Source organism: Chionomys nivalis, chromosome 4 (genome assembly GCF_950005125.1).
Source record: "Chionomys nivalis chromosome 4, mChiNiv1.1, whole genome shotgun sequence".
NCBI classification, from domain to species: Eukaryota; Metazoa; Chordata; class Mammalia; order Rodentia; family Cricetidae; genus Chionomys; species Chionomys nivalis.
This window is the reverse complement of record NC_080089.1, coordinates 40,790,567-40,807,613: the sequence shown is the minus strand read 5'-3', so window position 1 is coordinate 40,807,613 and position 17,047 is coordinate 40,790,567. Positions and strand designations below refer to the sequence as shown.

The window sequence follows — 17,047 nt, the reverse complement described above, 5'->3', positions numbered from 1 at the left end:
TGCTGCAGGAGCCCAGCTACGCATTCCTTCACCTGTACGATGTGCCAGCTGTTGGCACAGGGCTGAACTTCTGTTGTGGTAGTTCTGTAGACAACGTGGTTTATGCCACTCACTCGGGAAGAGTGCTTCACAATCTGGGAGGATTTTAGGGGCCACGCCAGCCCCTCCCTCCTCTCCCACCCAGCCAGCAGTGTCTACGTTGTAGGCCCTGTCTCCGTCCCTGGAGACACCCGCATGCCTTTACCTAACTTGCTGTGTGAATTTCAGGCTCCCTCCTATTTGTTTCTGCATTAGGCCTGGGTTTAGTTCTTGTTATTAACTGAAGCCTGCCTCCGTCTAGTTTTAACTGCTCTGCTGCTGGGAGGTTTGTAGGGAATGGGATGGACTGATATAATGTATCCTCTCTTTCCCTCTGTAGCGACCACGGTCTGTGATGTAGACACTCAGTTCCGGTGCCAGGAGTCGGGAACCTGTATTCCGCTCTCCTATAAGTGCGACCTTGAAGATGATTGTGGGGACAACAGTGACGAGAGCCACTGTGGTAAGGGCACGTTCTGGGGGAGGGCCCCATGCTGCTCCCAGGGCTGTGTGAGTGGGCGGGGCGGGTTGGAGTAGAGCATTTCCAATGGATGATTGGGATTTAGCACCTTCCAGCTGCATGCCCATTTCTGCCCTCCTGGCAGGGGCCAGTCACTTTTCCCCTCTGCCGAGCTTTTGTTGTGCCCCTTCACTTTCTCTCATGGGCATTCAGTTACTCTGGCAACACTTATCTCGGGCTAGATAGGATGTTGGATTCCTGGTTGGGAGATGGCATCTAGACTCACCCTCCATCACTTCTTGATTAGCCTTTGTTTTCCAATCTGAAAAATGGGTCCTGCTTTCTCTTTTGGGCAAAGTATAGTGAGAGGTGAAAGGAAGGACTCTCTTTCTGAGTGAATTCAAGAGTTCTTTGTATTTTCCATTTTATTATTATTGTGTGTGTTTATGATGTCTATGTGAGTGTGTGCGCCAAGGTGTGTATGAGTGTGGAGGGGCCGTGCATGTGTGTATGTGGAGAAGGAACAGCTCCACAGAGTACAGTGGAGTCTCACCACCATCTCTATGTCAGGTGTTGGTCATGGGGATTGAACTCAGCCTTGCATTGTAAGCACTTTCCCCCACTGAGTCATCTTTCTGCCCCCCAAGACTCACTGGGTCCTTAATATAAACTATAAGAGACCCCCCCTACACACACACCTTAGATCAAGTGGAATAATAGCCCCAGGATCTTACCTTTGTGACCTTTAATTTTTTTTTTTTTTTTTTTTTTGAGACAAGATCTCTATATAGTCTAGAGTGTCTTCGAACTTCAGATCCTCCTGCACGGTCTCCTGAATGCTGGGTATACAGATACATGCCTCTGTGTCCAGCTGCACAGATTCATTGTTATTCTTCTTTAAATCAATCTAATGTCATCGACTCTGTTAGAAGTTGTCTGGCAGCATTGGTTTAGCCTGGGCTTTCTAACTGGAGGCTTTTGTGTTTAGAAGAATGATGTTTTGCCATCACGGGGACTAGGAGTACCTGGCATCTACTCTTTGACTCGGGTCCCTCTTAACGGTCTCCTCAGTGGGATTATTCAAAATGACAAGATTGTTTCACATCAGAATGGGGACCTGGGGCTCATGCCTCCCCTTTTGTAACGCCTTTCTGTTGCGTGGCACTGCCTTGCCAATTCTGTGAGCCCTGGTCCTGAGCTGTTACTGTAGGAGGAGATTTTATGCAATGTGCATGTAGTGTGCCAGCCTGGGAACCTCTCAGACTGAAAGGGAAGTGAGAACGGAGGCCAGACGCCAACCCAGACATGCTGATGAGTTGCTGAGGCCCTGCTAGCCCTCCCTTCTGTCCACAAGGTCAAGTCTAGCCAAGTTGTGTGTGTGACATGGACAAGGCCTGCTTTGTTTGCTGTGAGCAGGTGGTTTGACTCACAGGGACTAGATCTCGTGGAGCAGGGGCTGTTCACAAATCATGTCAGCACAAACATATTAGTGGACACATTCAGGACCGCTGTTGCGTAGAGTGTATCCTGGCATGCCTAGGTGAGGAATGAGGAATTTTGTTTTATTTTTTGTTTCATAATATTCTTTCAGCAAATGCCACTAAAAATGACCATGAGATCTACAATTTTTTTATTGTTTATTTATTTATTAAAGATTTCTGCCTTCTCCCCGCCACCACCTCCCATTTCCCTCCCCCTCCCCCATCAAGTCCCCCTCCCTCATCATCCCTAAGAGTAGTCCGGGTTCCCTGCCCTGTGGGAAGTCCAAGGACCACCCACCTCCATCCAGGTCTAGTAAGGTGAGCATCCAAACTGCCTGGGCTCCCACAAAGCCAGTACGTGCAGTAGGATCAAAAACCCATTGCCATTGTTCTTGAGTTCTCCATTCTTCCATTTCTGCCCCAGAACTCAGAAGGCTGAAGTGTATGGATAGGGTAGAAATGTACCTTTTCTAGAAGACATGTAACCCCACTTGGTTCCAAGTCTCTGTTCTCTAGCTCCCTCTCCAGGCAAATCACTGAGCACTCAGTAGCTTTAGCATCCCTGTTCTCTATCATGAAGCATTATCCTGCCCCATCACGAGATCCTACTCTCCGTGGTTCTCTGTTGCTGGTCCACTTCGTAAGTCTCAGACTCTCTTCACAAATGCCTCACTCACCACCTTTGCTAATAACCTGCCTTTGAGGAAAGCAACTTTGGACAGCTGCCCTGGGTCCCATGCTTGGCTATTCTTGTTTGCTTTCATCTTTAAAATTAATTCTACTATTATTATAGTTGTTATAGTGTGTGTGTGTGTGTGTGTGTGTGTGTGCATACAGGCACCCTGGCACACATGTGGGGGTCAGAGGACAACTTCATGGAGTTGATTCTCTTCTTCCATTTTTACATGGGTTCTGAGGCTCGAACAAAGGGTGTCAGGTTTGCATGGCAAGTACCTTCATCTGTTGTGCTGAGCTGGTAATCTGCTCCACCATTCCTCTTGGAACTTCTAGTTCCTCTTGGAAGTTCTATATCTTGGTCCTTTTGGGCTTCTGTAAAAAAAAAAATAAGACCATATGACTTATCAATAATAGATAATTTCTCCTTGCTGTGGAGAATTGGTACCCAGGTCAAGGTATCAGCAAATTTGCTATCTTGTGAGGGCCCTGTCTATTGTATGGTGCTTTCTCTGTATCCCTAGATGGCAGAAGTGGTGAAGGGCACCTTCTCCCTCAGTGAGGTCACGGATTCCACTCTTAATCACTTTCTAAAGGTCCACGTCCTGCTGCATTGGTGACAGTTTCCATGTAGGGATTTGGGGCAGGGGCATGTTCAGGCCTCAGTGGGATTTCATGAGTTCCCCAGGGCCCAGGAATGATAGTCTAGGGACTCCATGGTGAAGCTGCACCGCACCACTGGCCTCAGGAACCTTCCCTCCTAAAGAGCAAATCCATGAGCATCCCAGAGGAAAGAAAGTCCTGAGCTGCGTCTCCTCCTTCAAACATCTCAGCTCTAAGCCCACTTTCCTTGAGGTGAGCATCTTCCAGTGATTGGCTCACATGGCCTTTTCCTCAGCAGTGTGTCTCTAGGATCTCCTGTCTTTCTGTCCGCTCCCTGGCCTCCCTCATCACGGCATCCCAACTTCCTTTCCATTGCCATAGCGGGGGAGAAATCTTTGTGGAGTATGCTAAGTGGATGCCATGATAAATTGATAAATGGGAGAGGTTAGTTTTTTCCCTCTGAGTTCCAGGGTGTCGGTATCTCAGCACATCTAGAACCTGTTTCCAGCATGCATGGCAGGAATTACTCCAGGTGACCTTACATCCTCGGTTTGAGGCCTTTCTGTCCAGTGTCTGGTAGATCCGTGGTGGATGGCTCCTGACGAAAGTCTCTGTGTCCACGCTGTCGGAAGGATGGGTGGCTTGTGTCTGTTTCCGACTCCTTAGATGCTTAACCTCAGCAGCCAAATTCTGAGCACAACCTCCCAACACCCTCCTGTGCTTCCTCCCCTGCAGAGATGCATCAGTGCCGCAGTGACGAGTTCAACTGCAGCTCTGGGATGTGCATCCGCTCCTCCTGGGTTTGCGACGGAGACAATGACTGCAGGGACTGGTCTGACGAAGCCAACTGTACCGGTCAGTACTGCCTTGACCTGGGAAACGGCGCTCATCTATTTGTGTACCAGTGGGCACTGAGGCCTTAAGTGAGCATGGAAATTAGCCGCTGAGAATTAGCGTGAAAGGCATCTAGGTCAGCCCTCCTCAGAGTCGGTGTATGATGAGGGTATGAGCTATGAGCAGAACTGCACAGTGTCCTGAGGGATTTACATTCTGGAGCCTTCTTCTTAGTTCTTCAGGACCAGTAAGTGTAAGCCATTCATACAGACTGACTGTTTTGTCTAGGAACCGTGCATTTTTTTTAAGTTTTATTTTTATTTTTGTGTGTATTAGTATTTGCCTGCCTGTGTGTATTTGTGCCGTGTGCATGCAGTGCCCTCAGAGGAGGTCAGAGAAGGGCATCAGATCCCCTAGAACCAAAGTTACAGATGGATGTAAGCTGCCAAGTACATGGTTTGAGTAACACTATCCTAGCTAATGCTCTTAAAATGAAGCATCCAGGGTTCACTAAAGCAGTTAAGATGCAAACTGGGCTTGCATTTCTTTAAGAGTTCATTAGAATAAATCTGGAAACCTCCTGAGCGGGTCATGAATGCTAGACAGTGTAAGGTAGGGACTATGTTCTGATTCCTCTCGTGGTTTCACCCATGTCTACATTATTTTTGTGAATGAATGCATGGTAGAAGTTTGTAGAATAGTGTGTGCTATTGGGAAACTGGAGTGAACATTGGGTAGTTTTAGGAGTTGGAAAGGTTGTGAGAAATAAACACATCCTTTATAATACCCTTGCTTTGACTCTATGTTTTTATATGACTATAATTTTTTAAAAACTAAAATTAGAATAGAAAATGTCCTGAATTCCTGGATTCCTCTAGTAGCTAGAATTCAGTTTGATCCTATGCACTCCAGAACAGTAGCCCTGTGTATCATTAGGATGCTCTGTAGCCCTGTGTATCACTAGGATGCTCTGTAGCCCTGTGTATCACTAGGATGCTCTGTAGCCCTGTGTATCACTAGGATGCTCTGTAGCCCTGTGTATCACTAGGATGCTCTGTAGCCTTGTGTATCATTAGGATGCTCTGTAGTGTCCCCCAGTCTCAGCCCTGTGTATCGTTAGGATGCTCTGTAATGTCCCCCAGTCTCAGCCCTGAGAAGGCCACATGGTTCCCGGGCATGGTCTCGATGTCTGCCTCTACCCTGAGAGGGGGCCAAGATAGTGCTCCTGTGTACCATGTGTGGCCTGTTGAGGAGGAAAAGTGGGCTGTCACAGGAGCCGCTGTGAGCCCAGGAGCATGTGGATGCTGCCTGTAGGTTTGAGTTTGGGTAGCTAATTAATGTGTCAGAAGGGTGCGCCTGGGCATTCTGTATGTAAATTACAGCCTGATTGAGCGTCTTGTTAGTGCTGCCATGTTAGACCAACCCAGCCTCCAGGAGCTTGTACCAGACTTCCAGAATGGATTAGCATTTCAGTACTATGGGTGGGCATGTCATAAACTCCAGGTTTTCTCTCTGGTTTTCTGTAGGAAGGTTTCACTGGTGAAACGCCAATTTTGCCATTTAACTGCAACCTTGTGCCAATGGTTCTCCAGTTCTTTTAAGGCTGATTCTCCTCCTTGCCATCTCCAAATAGCTGGAGGGTGAATCTGAGCTCTTTGTGCCTTGGGCTTGGCACTTCAGTTCCTGACCTATTGTATTAAGACAAGGAAGATGAGTCAGGGTCTGGTGGTCTCAGCTCACTGTGCCCTCTGTGGTGTGAGTTCTCCTTGTTCTCATTCCCTATGTAGCATCCTCTATGCTACCCAGGCTCTGTCTGCCCTCTTCATTCCTTCCAACACACCCTAATTGTTTTGATATTCACTTTAGAAGCATTTTGTCTTGTACTCTTACTATCTTTCTCCTCTCTCAGGTATAGAAGCACTTTAAATCCAGACCCACAATTCCAAAATTAAAATGCTTAGTAAACTCTTGGGTACTTTAAAAGCACTGAATATTTAATATTTCAATGTTATCTTTTAAAAATTTGAACACTAGCGTTGAGAAGGTAGATCAATGATAGAGCATTTGCCCAGCATGCTTCAAACCCTGGCTTTTATTCCTATCAACTCTGAATAAATAAATAAATAATAAATAAATTAATGTCTAAAACTTAGTTGTTGTTATTACTTAAGTTTCTATCTGTCATCTCTCCATACATCATCTATTTGTCTGTCTCTCTATCTCATCTATCTATCTATCTATCTATCTATCTATCTATCTATCTATCTATCTATCCTGTTTCAGAGATAACCTGTAATTCTTTCTAGTTCTCTTTATACTTTTAAAATATCATTAAATATTCAAATTTAGTTATAGTAATGTGATCTTTTTTTTTTTTTTAAATACCCTTCCTAGACTACAGTGTTCACCTGTGTAGGCCTACTTATGTGTGGGAAATGGTTTTGGTCAGGTATTCTAACAGATGGTGATAGGGTGGGGAAAATCAAAGTCAGAGGGCAAGTGGTAGGATGCTCACCCCAGCAACCCCACGGTCACAGTGACTCCCATAATGCAAACAGTCCTTAAGTCCCCCAAATCCTGCACCCCAAATCAGTCATCCTCTTTCATCTTTGTAACTGAAGCTTTATTTTTGAGCACATGCTGTTTCTCAAACACTTAAAACCAGAGGACTAGTCAGTTACTCAGAAGATTGTATTCTTTAATCCAGAAAAGGAAAAAGTTATACATTCTAGGCATTGCCGGCGACTTGAGCAAAACTATGCAAACTGATGAACCTTGCTGGGCTCAGCATCTGGCTAAAGTCCGGAGATCTCAGACGTGCCTCCCGGGTTGTCATTTGGAAGCCACCCCCAGCACTTTGAAATTGTTTTCAATTAAAAACAAGCACACAGGGTGGAAAGCAAGTAGCTTCTCGTGGTAATAGCTTTAGATGACTTTGTGCCAAGGAACCAGGCTGAAGCTTGTTACAGGTGGTCAGATTCTCGGCATCAACAAACCCCAAAGAATCTGGGTAATGGCTGTTAGTGCATAAGAACTCAGGTAACAAGCAAGATTCATGGGTCCCTCTTTTTTAGCACATGTATATATTTTTTAAGATGTTTAATGGATTCTAAATGCCTGAACTTGTAAACATCAAAAATTCCCCGTAGGCTTATGTGTGTGCCTCTTCAGTCTTCAAAGACATGAAAAGACAGATAATGGAGCGTACTTGTTTTAAAATGCTTTGAAGAACCAGGTTTGGGTATTTCTTGCCATTACAAAAGAATAGACTTCAATTCCGTAGAAATTCTGGAGGACACTATAAACCAATTTTCCCAGCCCTTCAACAGCAAGCCATCAGTCATCTCCATTGAATAAAAATCTGTAGCTTCTTCTTAGCAGCCTGCTCCTGTTTGTGCCCTCCTGTTGGGAGGATGTCTATTCACACAGCTGGACCAACAAGGAGCCAGCCTAGGCTACAGTAGTTCCTTGCGCATGGTTTTGTTCTCTGTGATTTGACTTTGGATAGTGGTCAACTGACATGTAAAAAGAGAAAATTCCAGAAACAAACAATTTTAAAATTATAAATGAGTTTTATGCCATATAGTATGATTGTTCTATTTTATAATTAGCTGTTGTTGATGGTTATTATTTCTGTGATTAAGCATCATAGTTATGTATATCTTAGAACATATCTATGCCGTGTTCAGTAGCATCTGAAATTCTAGACATCCGTGCAGTGTCTCAGAGAGTGTCCCCTGTAAATCAGGAGAACCGATGATTTCTTTATATCAGTTGTGAACCATACAAATTCTGGCTTTTCTTCAGCACTGAACAGAAAACAAAACCCAGTTTCCTCTCTCTTCATGAGAGGATGGAAAAGTCCATTACACTGTTGGCTTGGGTGGATGCAAGTATTGTCTACTTGAGTTCAAGTATCTTTGAGGTTTAATAACTTGTGCACCAATGAGGCTGTTAGTTTCTGACAGCACCTCTAAGGCCTGGTGTTGTGCATGGCCTGTAATCCTAGCCCTCAATCACAGGGAGGCAGAGCCAAGTAGATCTCTGCAAGTTCAAAGCCAGCCTGGTCTGCATAATGAGTTCCAGGGCAGCCAGGGCTACATATAGAGACACTGACTCAAGCTGAAATAAATAAATAGGTAAACCAAAAGCAAATAAAATACTGCGTCTCTCTGTCTCATTGTCTTCTTTTTAGGTGTGTGTGCTGGATGCTAAGTGTGGCAGATGTTGCTCTTGACTTTATAGAAGGTTTAGATCATCCCACGCTCCAGGCTTACTTTCTTTGAGATTCTGGATGAATTCATTGTGTTCTGTGGCCCCGCAGGTTTCCACATCGAAAACTGGGTAGTGTTACTTAGAATTACATGAAGTCCCCTCGCTTCATAACTTAGATGAACTCTCAAGAAGCCAGGATAATAAGATGAAATTGAGGCCTCCACACAGTCGCTAAGGGAGGCCTAGAACCTTTCTTTCAGAACACACAGCCCCTCTTCTCTCTGTAGATCTGTATCCCTGTATCGCTGGCATCTCTAGGAGGGGCCCTAAGCGAGAGTGTGAAAGGGAGCACAGTCTGCTACTGTTACATCAGGGTCTGTGTCCTAATCTCTCCAAGTCAGTCTGTCAGTTGTAAAATGGCCCATTAGTTGTAAAGCTCGAGTCTTTTCTGTGGGTGCCCAGGCCTATCCACTGACTTACGGAACCCTGTGTAACCTGCAGATGCCTGCTGAGACATTCTTGGTTGACTTCTTGGTGACCTTGACCCATGTGCAAACAAACAATTCTTATAGCAGTGACTGTAGCACCGCCTCCTCTTCTCTTTTTCCAAGTGGTTGTGGTGGATACGATGCTGTGTACCAATGGCTGGTAGATATTGATAGAGGGAGAAGTCTCCCTGGTCTCCTGTCCCCTGCCCTTGCCTTTCTCTTTAGCAGCGAAGATATTACTAAAGGAAAACTATTTGTACCTCAAGTTCAGCCCTAGGTACTTGACTCTCCACCAAGGCGGAGCTCAGCTGCTCCCAAAGTCCCCACCTTGATATCTAATGTAGGGCTTTCTTGTGGTAGGTGATGGGGGAGGGGGCACAGAAGGAATGATTTGGTCCTCTTTTCTGTTGACAGCGATCTATCACACGTGTGAGGCCTCCAACTTCCAGTGCCACAATGGCCACTGCATCCCCCAGCGGTGGGCGTGTGATGGTGACGCAGATTGCCAGGATGGTTCTGATGAGGATCCCGTCAGCTGCGGTAAGTACAAATTCCCTGGTCCCCTGCCTGGCCCTTCCCCCGGGGGGGCGCTGTCATTTAGGGGAGGGTCAGCTGATATTCCAGCCAGGTGAAACTGTTTTCCCATGTTAGCAGTTTAACACACACACACACACACACACACACACACACACCCTGCCACTACAATAATAAAGCAACACACACAGAACTTTTCTATTTGACTGTTATCGTTTCTTTTGCTGACATTCTAAATTTTCACAGGAGGGCAGTTTTTGTGGACAAATGTCATTATATAAGTTCTATATAATCTTCTTTCACTTTCTAAAGCCAAAGTTAGCAATTTCCATATACCTGCATTTCCTGTGGTGAGCATTTTTCTGTGAGATGCATATTTATTTTATATTAATTATGATCATCTGATTTATCTAGTTGATCTCTGCTGAGCATTTGAGAGCACTCCATTCTTATCGTTAAGCCAACACAACCCTCCATGTCCTTCGAAGGCTTGTTCTGCCATTGAACCATTTCCTGGGACACTTTGCTTGGTGTGGACTGATGGTGGCAGAAGTTCCTATGTTTTCCCATGGTTCCCTTCGCTGCTAGGTTATCCTAAGTGCTTTCTACCCATCCTGTACCGCGTATTCCCTGTTGTCTCCCTTGATATTAGACTTCATCATCCTAGCTGGTTTTGGACTTTATCAAAAATTATTTTACTTAGCAGCATTTGCATCTTCCAAAATCCTGAGACCCACGGACGTTTTCTCTGTCTGAACGATGCTTTTTGACTGATTTTCAAGGAATGGTGACTTTTTACCAGATTGCAACTCATTTCCTTGCCTTGGAGCTAGTCTTTGTAGAGCGAACTGCAAGGCCCTGGGCTCTCAAATTCTCTGCTCACCCTGGTAGATCTGCCTTCACTTCTAGCAGCACTCCACGGCTCCGGGGGGAGGGCGGGGGGCGGGGGGAGAGACTTCGGGTAAGCTGTGCAGTTCAAGCATTAGGATATCTTAGTTCTGGTTTCATTTCCACTTGAAATAGCTGCAAAACCCCAGGCTCTCAACAGTTCTAAGCAAACATACTCCAAAAAGACTTTGCCTTAGGATTCCTGAAGAATAAGAATTAAGATATGAAGTGTTTTGTAGAGCATTAAAAAGCTAGGATTTAATAACTAGGATTTTGTGTCCTTTTCTTCCCCTAGTCATTGAAACTTTTTTCTTTTTCTTATAAAACTATAATGAGTTTTATAGTACAGTCAGGGAGCCGGAGGTAAGAAAAAACATAAATGGGTCTATAGTCAACATTGCCCTCCTGTCTACCTTGTCTCTCTAGGAAACCATAATCTAATGGTTTTACATATTGGTTAATATTTTTGAATGTCTGTGAATTGTTCTGTGCATGTATAGCTATGTGCTGTCTAAGGATGGTCCAGTCAGTGATGGGCTGTCTTTACAATGGTCCCATAAGATCACATGCGAATTGTAGGGAGATGCAAAGTTCTGTCAGGTAATAACTCCTTCTAGAGCCTTCCTCACATCGTGGTGGGATGTGTCACGTGTGTTTGTGGCGGCACTGTGTAAATGAGCCTGTAGTGTTGCCAGCCGTATACACACGTGGCACACACAGTTACATGTTATATGCGATACTCGGATAGTGATAACAAACATGCGTGCTGCTGTTTGTGCTTACTGTATGATCTTCATCCTTTTTATCACTGTTATAGACCCCTTCTCGTAGGAAGGTCAGCAGTAGGGCCTGCCACCTCACCTTGTGACAGTGTCACCTTGCGCCTCCTGGTTACATCACAAGGGCAGGTGAAATGAGCGACCTGCACCATGCCATGTAGGTCTGTCTCACTGAGGTCTCAGGATGTCCACACTGCAGTAGAGCTGACTACGGACACACTTGACAGCACACCCCCCACCCGCTGTCATATGCAATATGAATACAAATTCAAAGGCACCACGTGTTAGGCCTCTCATATACACACAATATGCCACAAGTGTTATTTTGTACCTTGTGTTTTTTCTTTAAATAGTTATAGATCCTGGATGACTTTTTTTTTTTTTTTTTTTTTGGTTTTTTGAGACAGGGTTTCTCTGTAGCTTTGGAGCCTGTCCTGGAACTAGCTCTTGTAGACCAGGCTGGCCTTGAACTCCCAGAGATCCGCCTGCCTCTGCCTCCCGAGTGCTGGGATTAAAGGCGTGCACCACCACCGCCCGGCTGGATGACATTTTTTTATAGTAGTCTTCTTCAGACTTTTTATGGCCATCTTCTCCTCCGCTGTTCAGCCATTTATTGATCAGTCCCTACATGCAGATGGCTTGTCGCTGGTACAAAGTGTTGCAGTGTAACACTTGGGCTTACGCTAAGTTCAGCTACATTATGTTCATATATTATTTTTCAATTGTGCAAATAGAACACAATTTGGAATTGCAGGGTCAAAAACATATGTCAGTTTGTAGCTTTGCTAACCATTAGCAAACTATCCTCGAGGTGGTGTGGGGTCTGTACCCTGCCAACGACTGTGGGTGCCAGCCTGTTTTTTTTTTTTTTTCTCTGTCATTCTTCTGTGGCTGACTTCCATTTCAGAGAAAAAGTGCAATGGATTCCACTGCCCAAACGGCACTTGCATCCCGTCCAGCAAGCATTGCGACGGCCTGCGGGACTGCCCGGATGGCTCCGATGAGCAGCACTGTGGTGAGCCGACTCCCTGCCCTAGTAGACTCCAATCTGTTCATTTCTGTAGTACCTGGTCCCAGAGTGCTGGACCTAGAGGATGAGTTAGGCAAGGCACAGGGAGAGGGATGTGTTAAGGTAGGCAGAGCGATGGGGGAGGGGGGATCAGGCCATACTTGGGTAAACGTTGCCATTTGGCTGCCCTGGGTATGATCAGCTGCCGATTGTTTTCACCTGGGCTCTTCCCTCTTTGCGTGACTGGCTTTATTATTGTTTATTACTGAATATCACTTGAGGAGTGTTTTAGGTCTGATGACCCTTTTTTATCTCGTTTTCAATTCTCAAAAGATTTCCTATGGTACACATCTGTGGAGAACGCTGGAAATAGCTGGGACTTTCAAAAACCACAGCATCTGGGGGCAACCCCAGACAGTCTGACTTAGTCTAGAGTGTGGCCTTGGTGTTGAGATATCTCCCTCTTTTACAGTGTTCCATGCTATTCTAGAGTGCAGGCCAGGTCGAGAACAAACGTGTTAGTGCTGGTGCTGCGATCTGGCCTCTAGGTAGGGTCCAGCCCATCGCTCAAAAGCAAACACATTAGTATAGGCATGGCTGCCTGGCCTGTGGCCAAATTCATGCCGTAGCCAGCTCTTTCGAATGAAGTCGCATTGAACACACTGAGTATCATCTGTTTATTTGTTGCATGTGGCTGTTCCCATGCTATCGTAATGAAACTGAGTAGGCAAAAGAAGCTATGTTTTAGCTTCTGTGAAACAAAGCCTAATGCCATGGGCGTCTCATGGGAGAGCATCTTAGGCTAGACATGTTTGTGCACAGACAGACACATTTGGGGAGCGGGCATACTATAAGCAATTCATTTATAAGATTATGAGGGCTATCAAAGGCAGTTATTACTCAACTCCAGGTTCCATCTTGCTATGCGTTCACATGGTCTCTTCATGCATTTCTGATGTCTGTTCTTAAAGGGACACCTATCCTATTGTGGCTTCTTTAATCCCTAGTGACCTTTTAAACCTGAGCGGTTTGCTAAAGGGCCTGTCTCCAGATAGTTAATCACATTAGTCTTAGCTCTTCAACAGAGAAACTGAAGGCAGGGGTTCAATTCAGCATGTGACACTGGTTTCTTGTAGAAACTGATTGCTGGCCTCCGTATCAGAGAGTCGGTGTCATATTAATCACGGTTAAGGTTTGGACTTTGTGCTAAGCAGCTCTAGGTGGTAGTGTGGGCTTCTCCCTCGTTAGCCATGTGTCCTTGGTGGAGAGAGAACTTGATGCTGCGATCCTTATTTCCTTGTTTCATATGCAGAGACAATAAAATGTCTTATAATGTTGCCTCGGATGTTTCATGGTGCACTCTATGGCAATGCTTTAGCTTGGAGCCTTGCATTAACAGGAACTCCATCCACAGTGGCTCTCACATCCCTGCAGATGGTGTGTCCATTTGGTCAGGACTGTCGAGCGCCCCTGCCGCCTCAGGCACTCACGGCCCTTCCTTGCCGCTCTCTTTCAGAGCCCTTCTGCACGCGCTTCATGGACTTCGTGTGCAAGAACCGCCAGCAGTGTCTCTTCCACTCCATGGTGTGTGACGGGATCGTCCAGTGCCGCGATGGCTCTGACGAGGACGCCACTTTCGCCGGATGCTGTGAGTGGATGGGTGGGGAGGTCGGCAGCTCCGTGGGACCCTGAAGACTCGCGTGTCCCAGCCTGCTCTTTATGGTTGTTCCTTTTCTCACGTATGCACTGATGTTTTGTATCTATCCATACACAAGTGCCATACGGCTGGTGAGTGACCAGGACCTTGGCTCAAGGGTCACCTTGTGGGAGAGACTGGCCTGTATCCGTATCGAGGAGCTAATCTCCGTAGCACTGCTTTGCCCCAGTGGTCCCCATATTGTATACTTTATTTTACATCTCCTGCTGCAAAATGCCCCTGGCCATTACTTTGGTGTCACCGTGACCGAACAGCTGGCAGAAGCAGCTTTAAAGAGGGGGACTCTGCTTGGGCTCATGGTTTTCATAGGGTTTGGTCCGTAGGATTTGGTCCATGGCTGTTTGGCTTCCTGTACTTGCGCAGAATATGACGGTGGTAGCAGTGCGCTGGGAGAGAACATTTCACCTCAGGGAACACAGTGAGCAGAGTGCAAAGGGTGCTGAGGAGCAAGCACAACCTCCAAAGGCCCAGCCCCACTTCCCTACTGTCCCAAGTTAAGTCCCACTTCCGGGGTGCCATAGCTTCCCAAAGTAGTGGCAGTAAGTAGAGACCAAGTGTTCAAACCAAAGCCAGTTAGGGATATTTCACGTTCAAAGCACAGCACTAGGTCTGTGCACATCTTGAACTCTCATAGCCAAAGGCTGCAGACTGGCTGGGTGGCTCAACCACCAGAAGCTCTGTTGTTCACTCTTGAGGTGTTGATAGCACTGTCTCGGGCCTCCCCCTCTCCCTGGGAAATGCTGTCTTTACCAGTGTCTTTCGTGATCTTTCTTCTCTAAGTGTCTGTCTAAGCTTCCACTTTTGCTGTGTTTATTTATTTAAAGGAACAAGGTCAAGGTCCTGCTGTGTTGCCTGGGTTGGCACTGAATCCCTGGGTTTAAGTGACAGTCTTTCCCTAGCCTGCCGAAGGGTAGGGACTTTCCTTTCTAAGCACACTAGTCATACTAGATTCGGGCACACCTTGAAGGCCATGTTTTAATTTACATTCCCTCGTTGAAAGCATCATCTCCAAAGCAGGCGTGGTATCAGGGCTTAGGGGTCCAGCCATGCTTGTGGAATGGCTTAGTTAATGGTGTGCTCTGCTGAGACCGAGTCCGGCCTCTATCTCTCGAGGCCCCCTTAGCTCCGCAGTCTCTCAGCAGAGGACCTTTGCCTCCAAGCAGCCTGGCTGCTTAGAACTCTCTAGCATGGAAATGGAAGTGACCTGGACTTAACAGATGTTTGTCACCTTCTAGCTCAAGACCCTGAGTTCCACAAGGAGTGCGACGAGTTCGGCTTCCAGTGTCAGAATGGGGTGTGCATCAGCCTGATTTGGAAGTGTGATGGGATGGATGATTGTGGTGATTACTCGGACGAAGCCAACTGTGGTAAGAAAGCCAGAAGACCTGCCTGCCTCGGTCAGCCTTCCCATTACAGGGAGACTGTAGGGCGGGGATGATCACAGACATCTCGCCTGGAGCCTTGCCTTCCTCCTCCTCAGCAGCACAAGCTGCCAGTCCTCATCCCCATAGGAGATGCTGGGGGATGTTTAGCCTACTCCTCCCTTCCCCCGTTGGGAGGGCCACATCACACATAAGGAGTGTAGTGGGTAAGCAATCACAGTGTCTTAGTTACTTCTTCTGTGGCAACATACACAACAGAAACACCTACAGCAAGGAAAGTCTGTTTTGTTACATAGTGTAAGGGCATCTATGTAGGCCACCACAACAAGAGAACCATGGCAGCAGCAACCTGAGACAGCCAGTCACGCCGTGTGCCCGCTCAGGAAGCTGAGAGAAATGAGTGCTGACTCTCAGTTCCCTTTCTCCTTTCCATTCCATCCATGGCTGCAGCCCCTGGGTTGTGCTACCCTGACTCAGGGTGGGTCTTTCCTGCTCTATTTAATATTTTTGGAAGTGTCCTAATAGGCACAGCCAGAGGTATGCTTCCGTGATGACCCTAAGTCCCCCTGTATATTCCTAATGAAGAGTAACCATCGTGATGGTAAATGCTAGGATGTGGACCTCCCTGTGACAGTTCCAGACCACACACCGTCACCCTTGGGCTGCCATCACACTGAAGTTATGTCTTTGGTAAAGTGTCATGATTAAAACTCAGAGTAACTATTCTCAGGGTGCCAGGTCAGAAAACTAGGAGTTGGGAGCTAAGAAGATGGGTGCTGTTGAGCTTGCAGATGTCATTTGTCCCTGCTTGGATCCAGGAGAATGCCTTATCTCCTCCAGGAGAGGAGTGCAGATGTCCCTGGACTTGGCCCTTAGGGAGATACATGGAGGAGAGAAGCTGCATTCACCTTGGTGGGAGATACAGGGAGGGGAAGCGCTGGTTCACACTGGGGAGATAGAGTTCACACTGGTCCAGGGATGATACAAGGAGGGGAAAGCGCTGCATTCACACTGGAGAGATACGGATCACACTGGTGCAGGAGAGATACATGGAGGGAAAGAGCTGTGTTCACACAGGGGATCGATACACGGAGGGGAAGCCCTGCGTTCACACTGGGGAACTACACAGAAGGGAAGCGCTACATTCACACCAGGGAGATACACCAGAGGGGAAGAGCTGCAGTCACACCGGGGAGATACATGGAGGGGAAGTGCTGCCTGGGTTCACACTGGGGAGAAACAGTTCACACTGGTGCAGGGGAGATACACGGAGGGGAAGCTCTGCCTGCATTCACACTGGTGCAGGGGAAATGACTGACAGTGTGTGTGTTCTCTGCAGAAAACCCCACGGAAGCCCCAAACTGCTCCCGCTACTTTCAGTTTCGCTGTGAGAACGACCACTGCATCCCCAACAGGTGGAGATGTGACAGAGAGAATGACTGCGGGGACTGGTCTGATGAGAAGGACTGTGGAGGTGAGAGCCCAGGGAAGCAGGTCGGCTCTACTGCTCTAGAGAGCCTGGCTCAGTCTGTTCTGTTTTGGCTTTTTGTGAGGGAGGAGTCATGCTGAGTGTTTCCGGTTGTCATCTCCTTTATTTACTTTCGGTTTTGTACGTTGCTTATAGAGGCCAGAGGTCAACCTCTGGTTTCACTTTCAGGTGCTTTCCACCTTGGTTTTTGAGACTGTCTCTTACTGGAGGGCTTGGGGCTCACCAGTTAAGCTAAGCTGGCGGGCCCAGGGACTCCCGAGACTCCCGTCTTCTCCCGGCACTGGCATGAATTTCCACTGTATGACCGATCTGTGTGCTGGGTTTCCACTGTCTCCAAGGTTACACTCCCGACTCTGAAGGACTTGGTGCCTTGCTTCTCAGTTGAGTCTGCCCACCCCCACACCTTGTTCTGTGG

At 46.9% G+C, this 17,047-nt stretch overlaps 1 protein-coding gene across 1 annotated transcript in view; it reads left to right on the top strand.

Moving 5' to 3' along the window:
• The window catches only part of Sorl1 (sortilin related receptor 1), a 161,657-nt gene that overhangs the window by 105,784 nt on the left and 38,826 nt on the right, over positions 1-17,047 (top strand). The window contains exons 24-30 of the mRNA XM_057768142.1: positions 419-541; positions 4,033-4,152; positions 9,249-9,374; positions 11,943-12,050; positions 13,561-13,692; positions 14,997-15,128; positions 16,483-16,617. Of these exons, the coding sequence (XP_057624125.1) occupies positions 419-541; positions 4,033-4,152; positions 9,249-9,374; positions 11,943-12,050; positions 13,561-13,692; positions 14,997-15,128; positions 16,483-16,617 (876 nt within the window). The remainder of the gene's footprint in view (positions 1-418; positions 542-4,032; positions 4,153-9,248; positions 9,375-11,942; positions 12,051-13,560; positions 13,693-14,996; positions 15,129-16,482; positions 16,618-17,047) is intronic.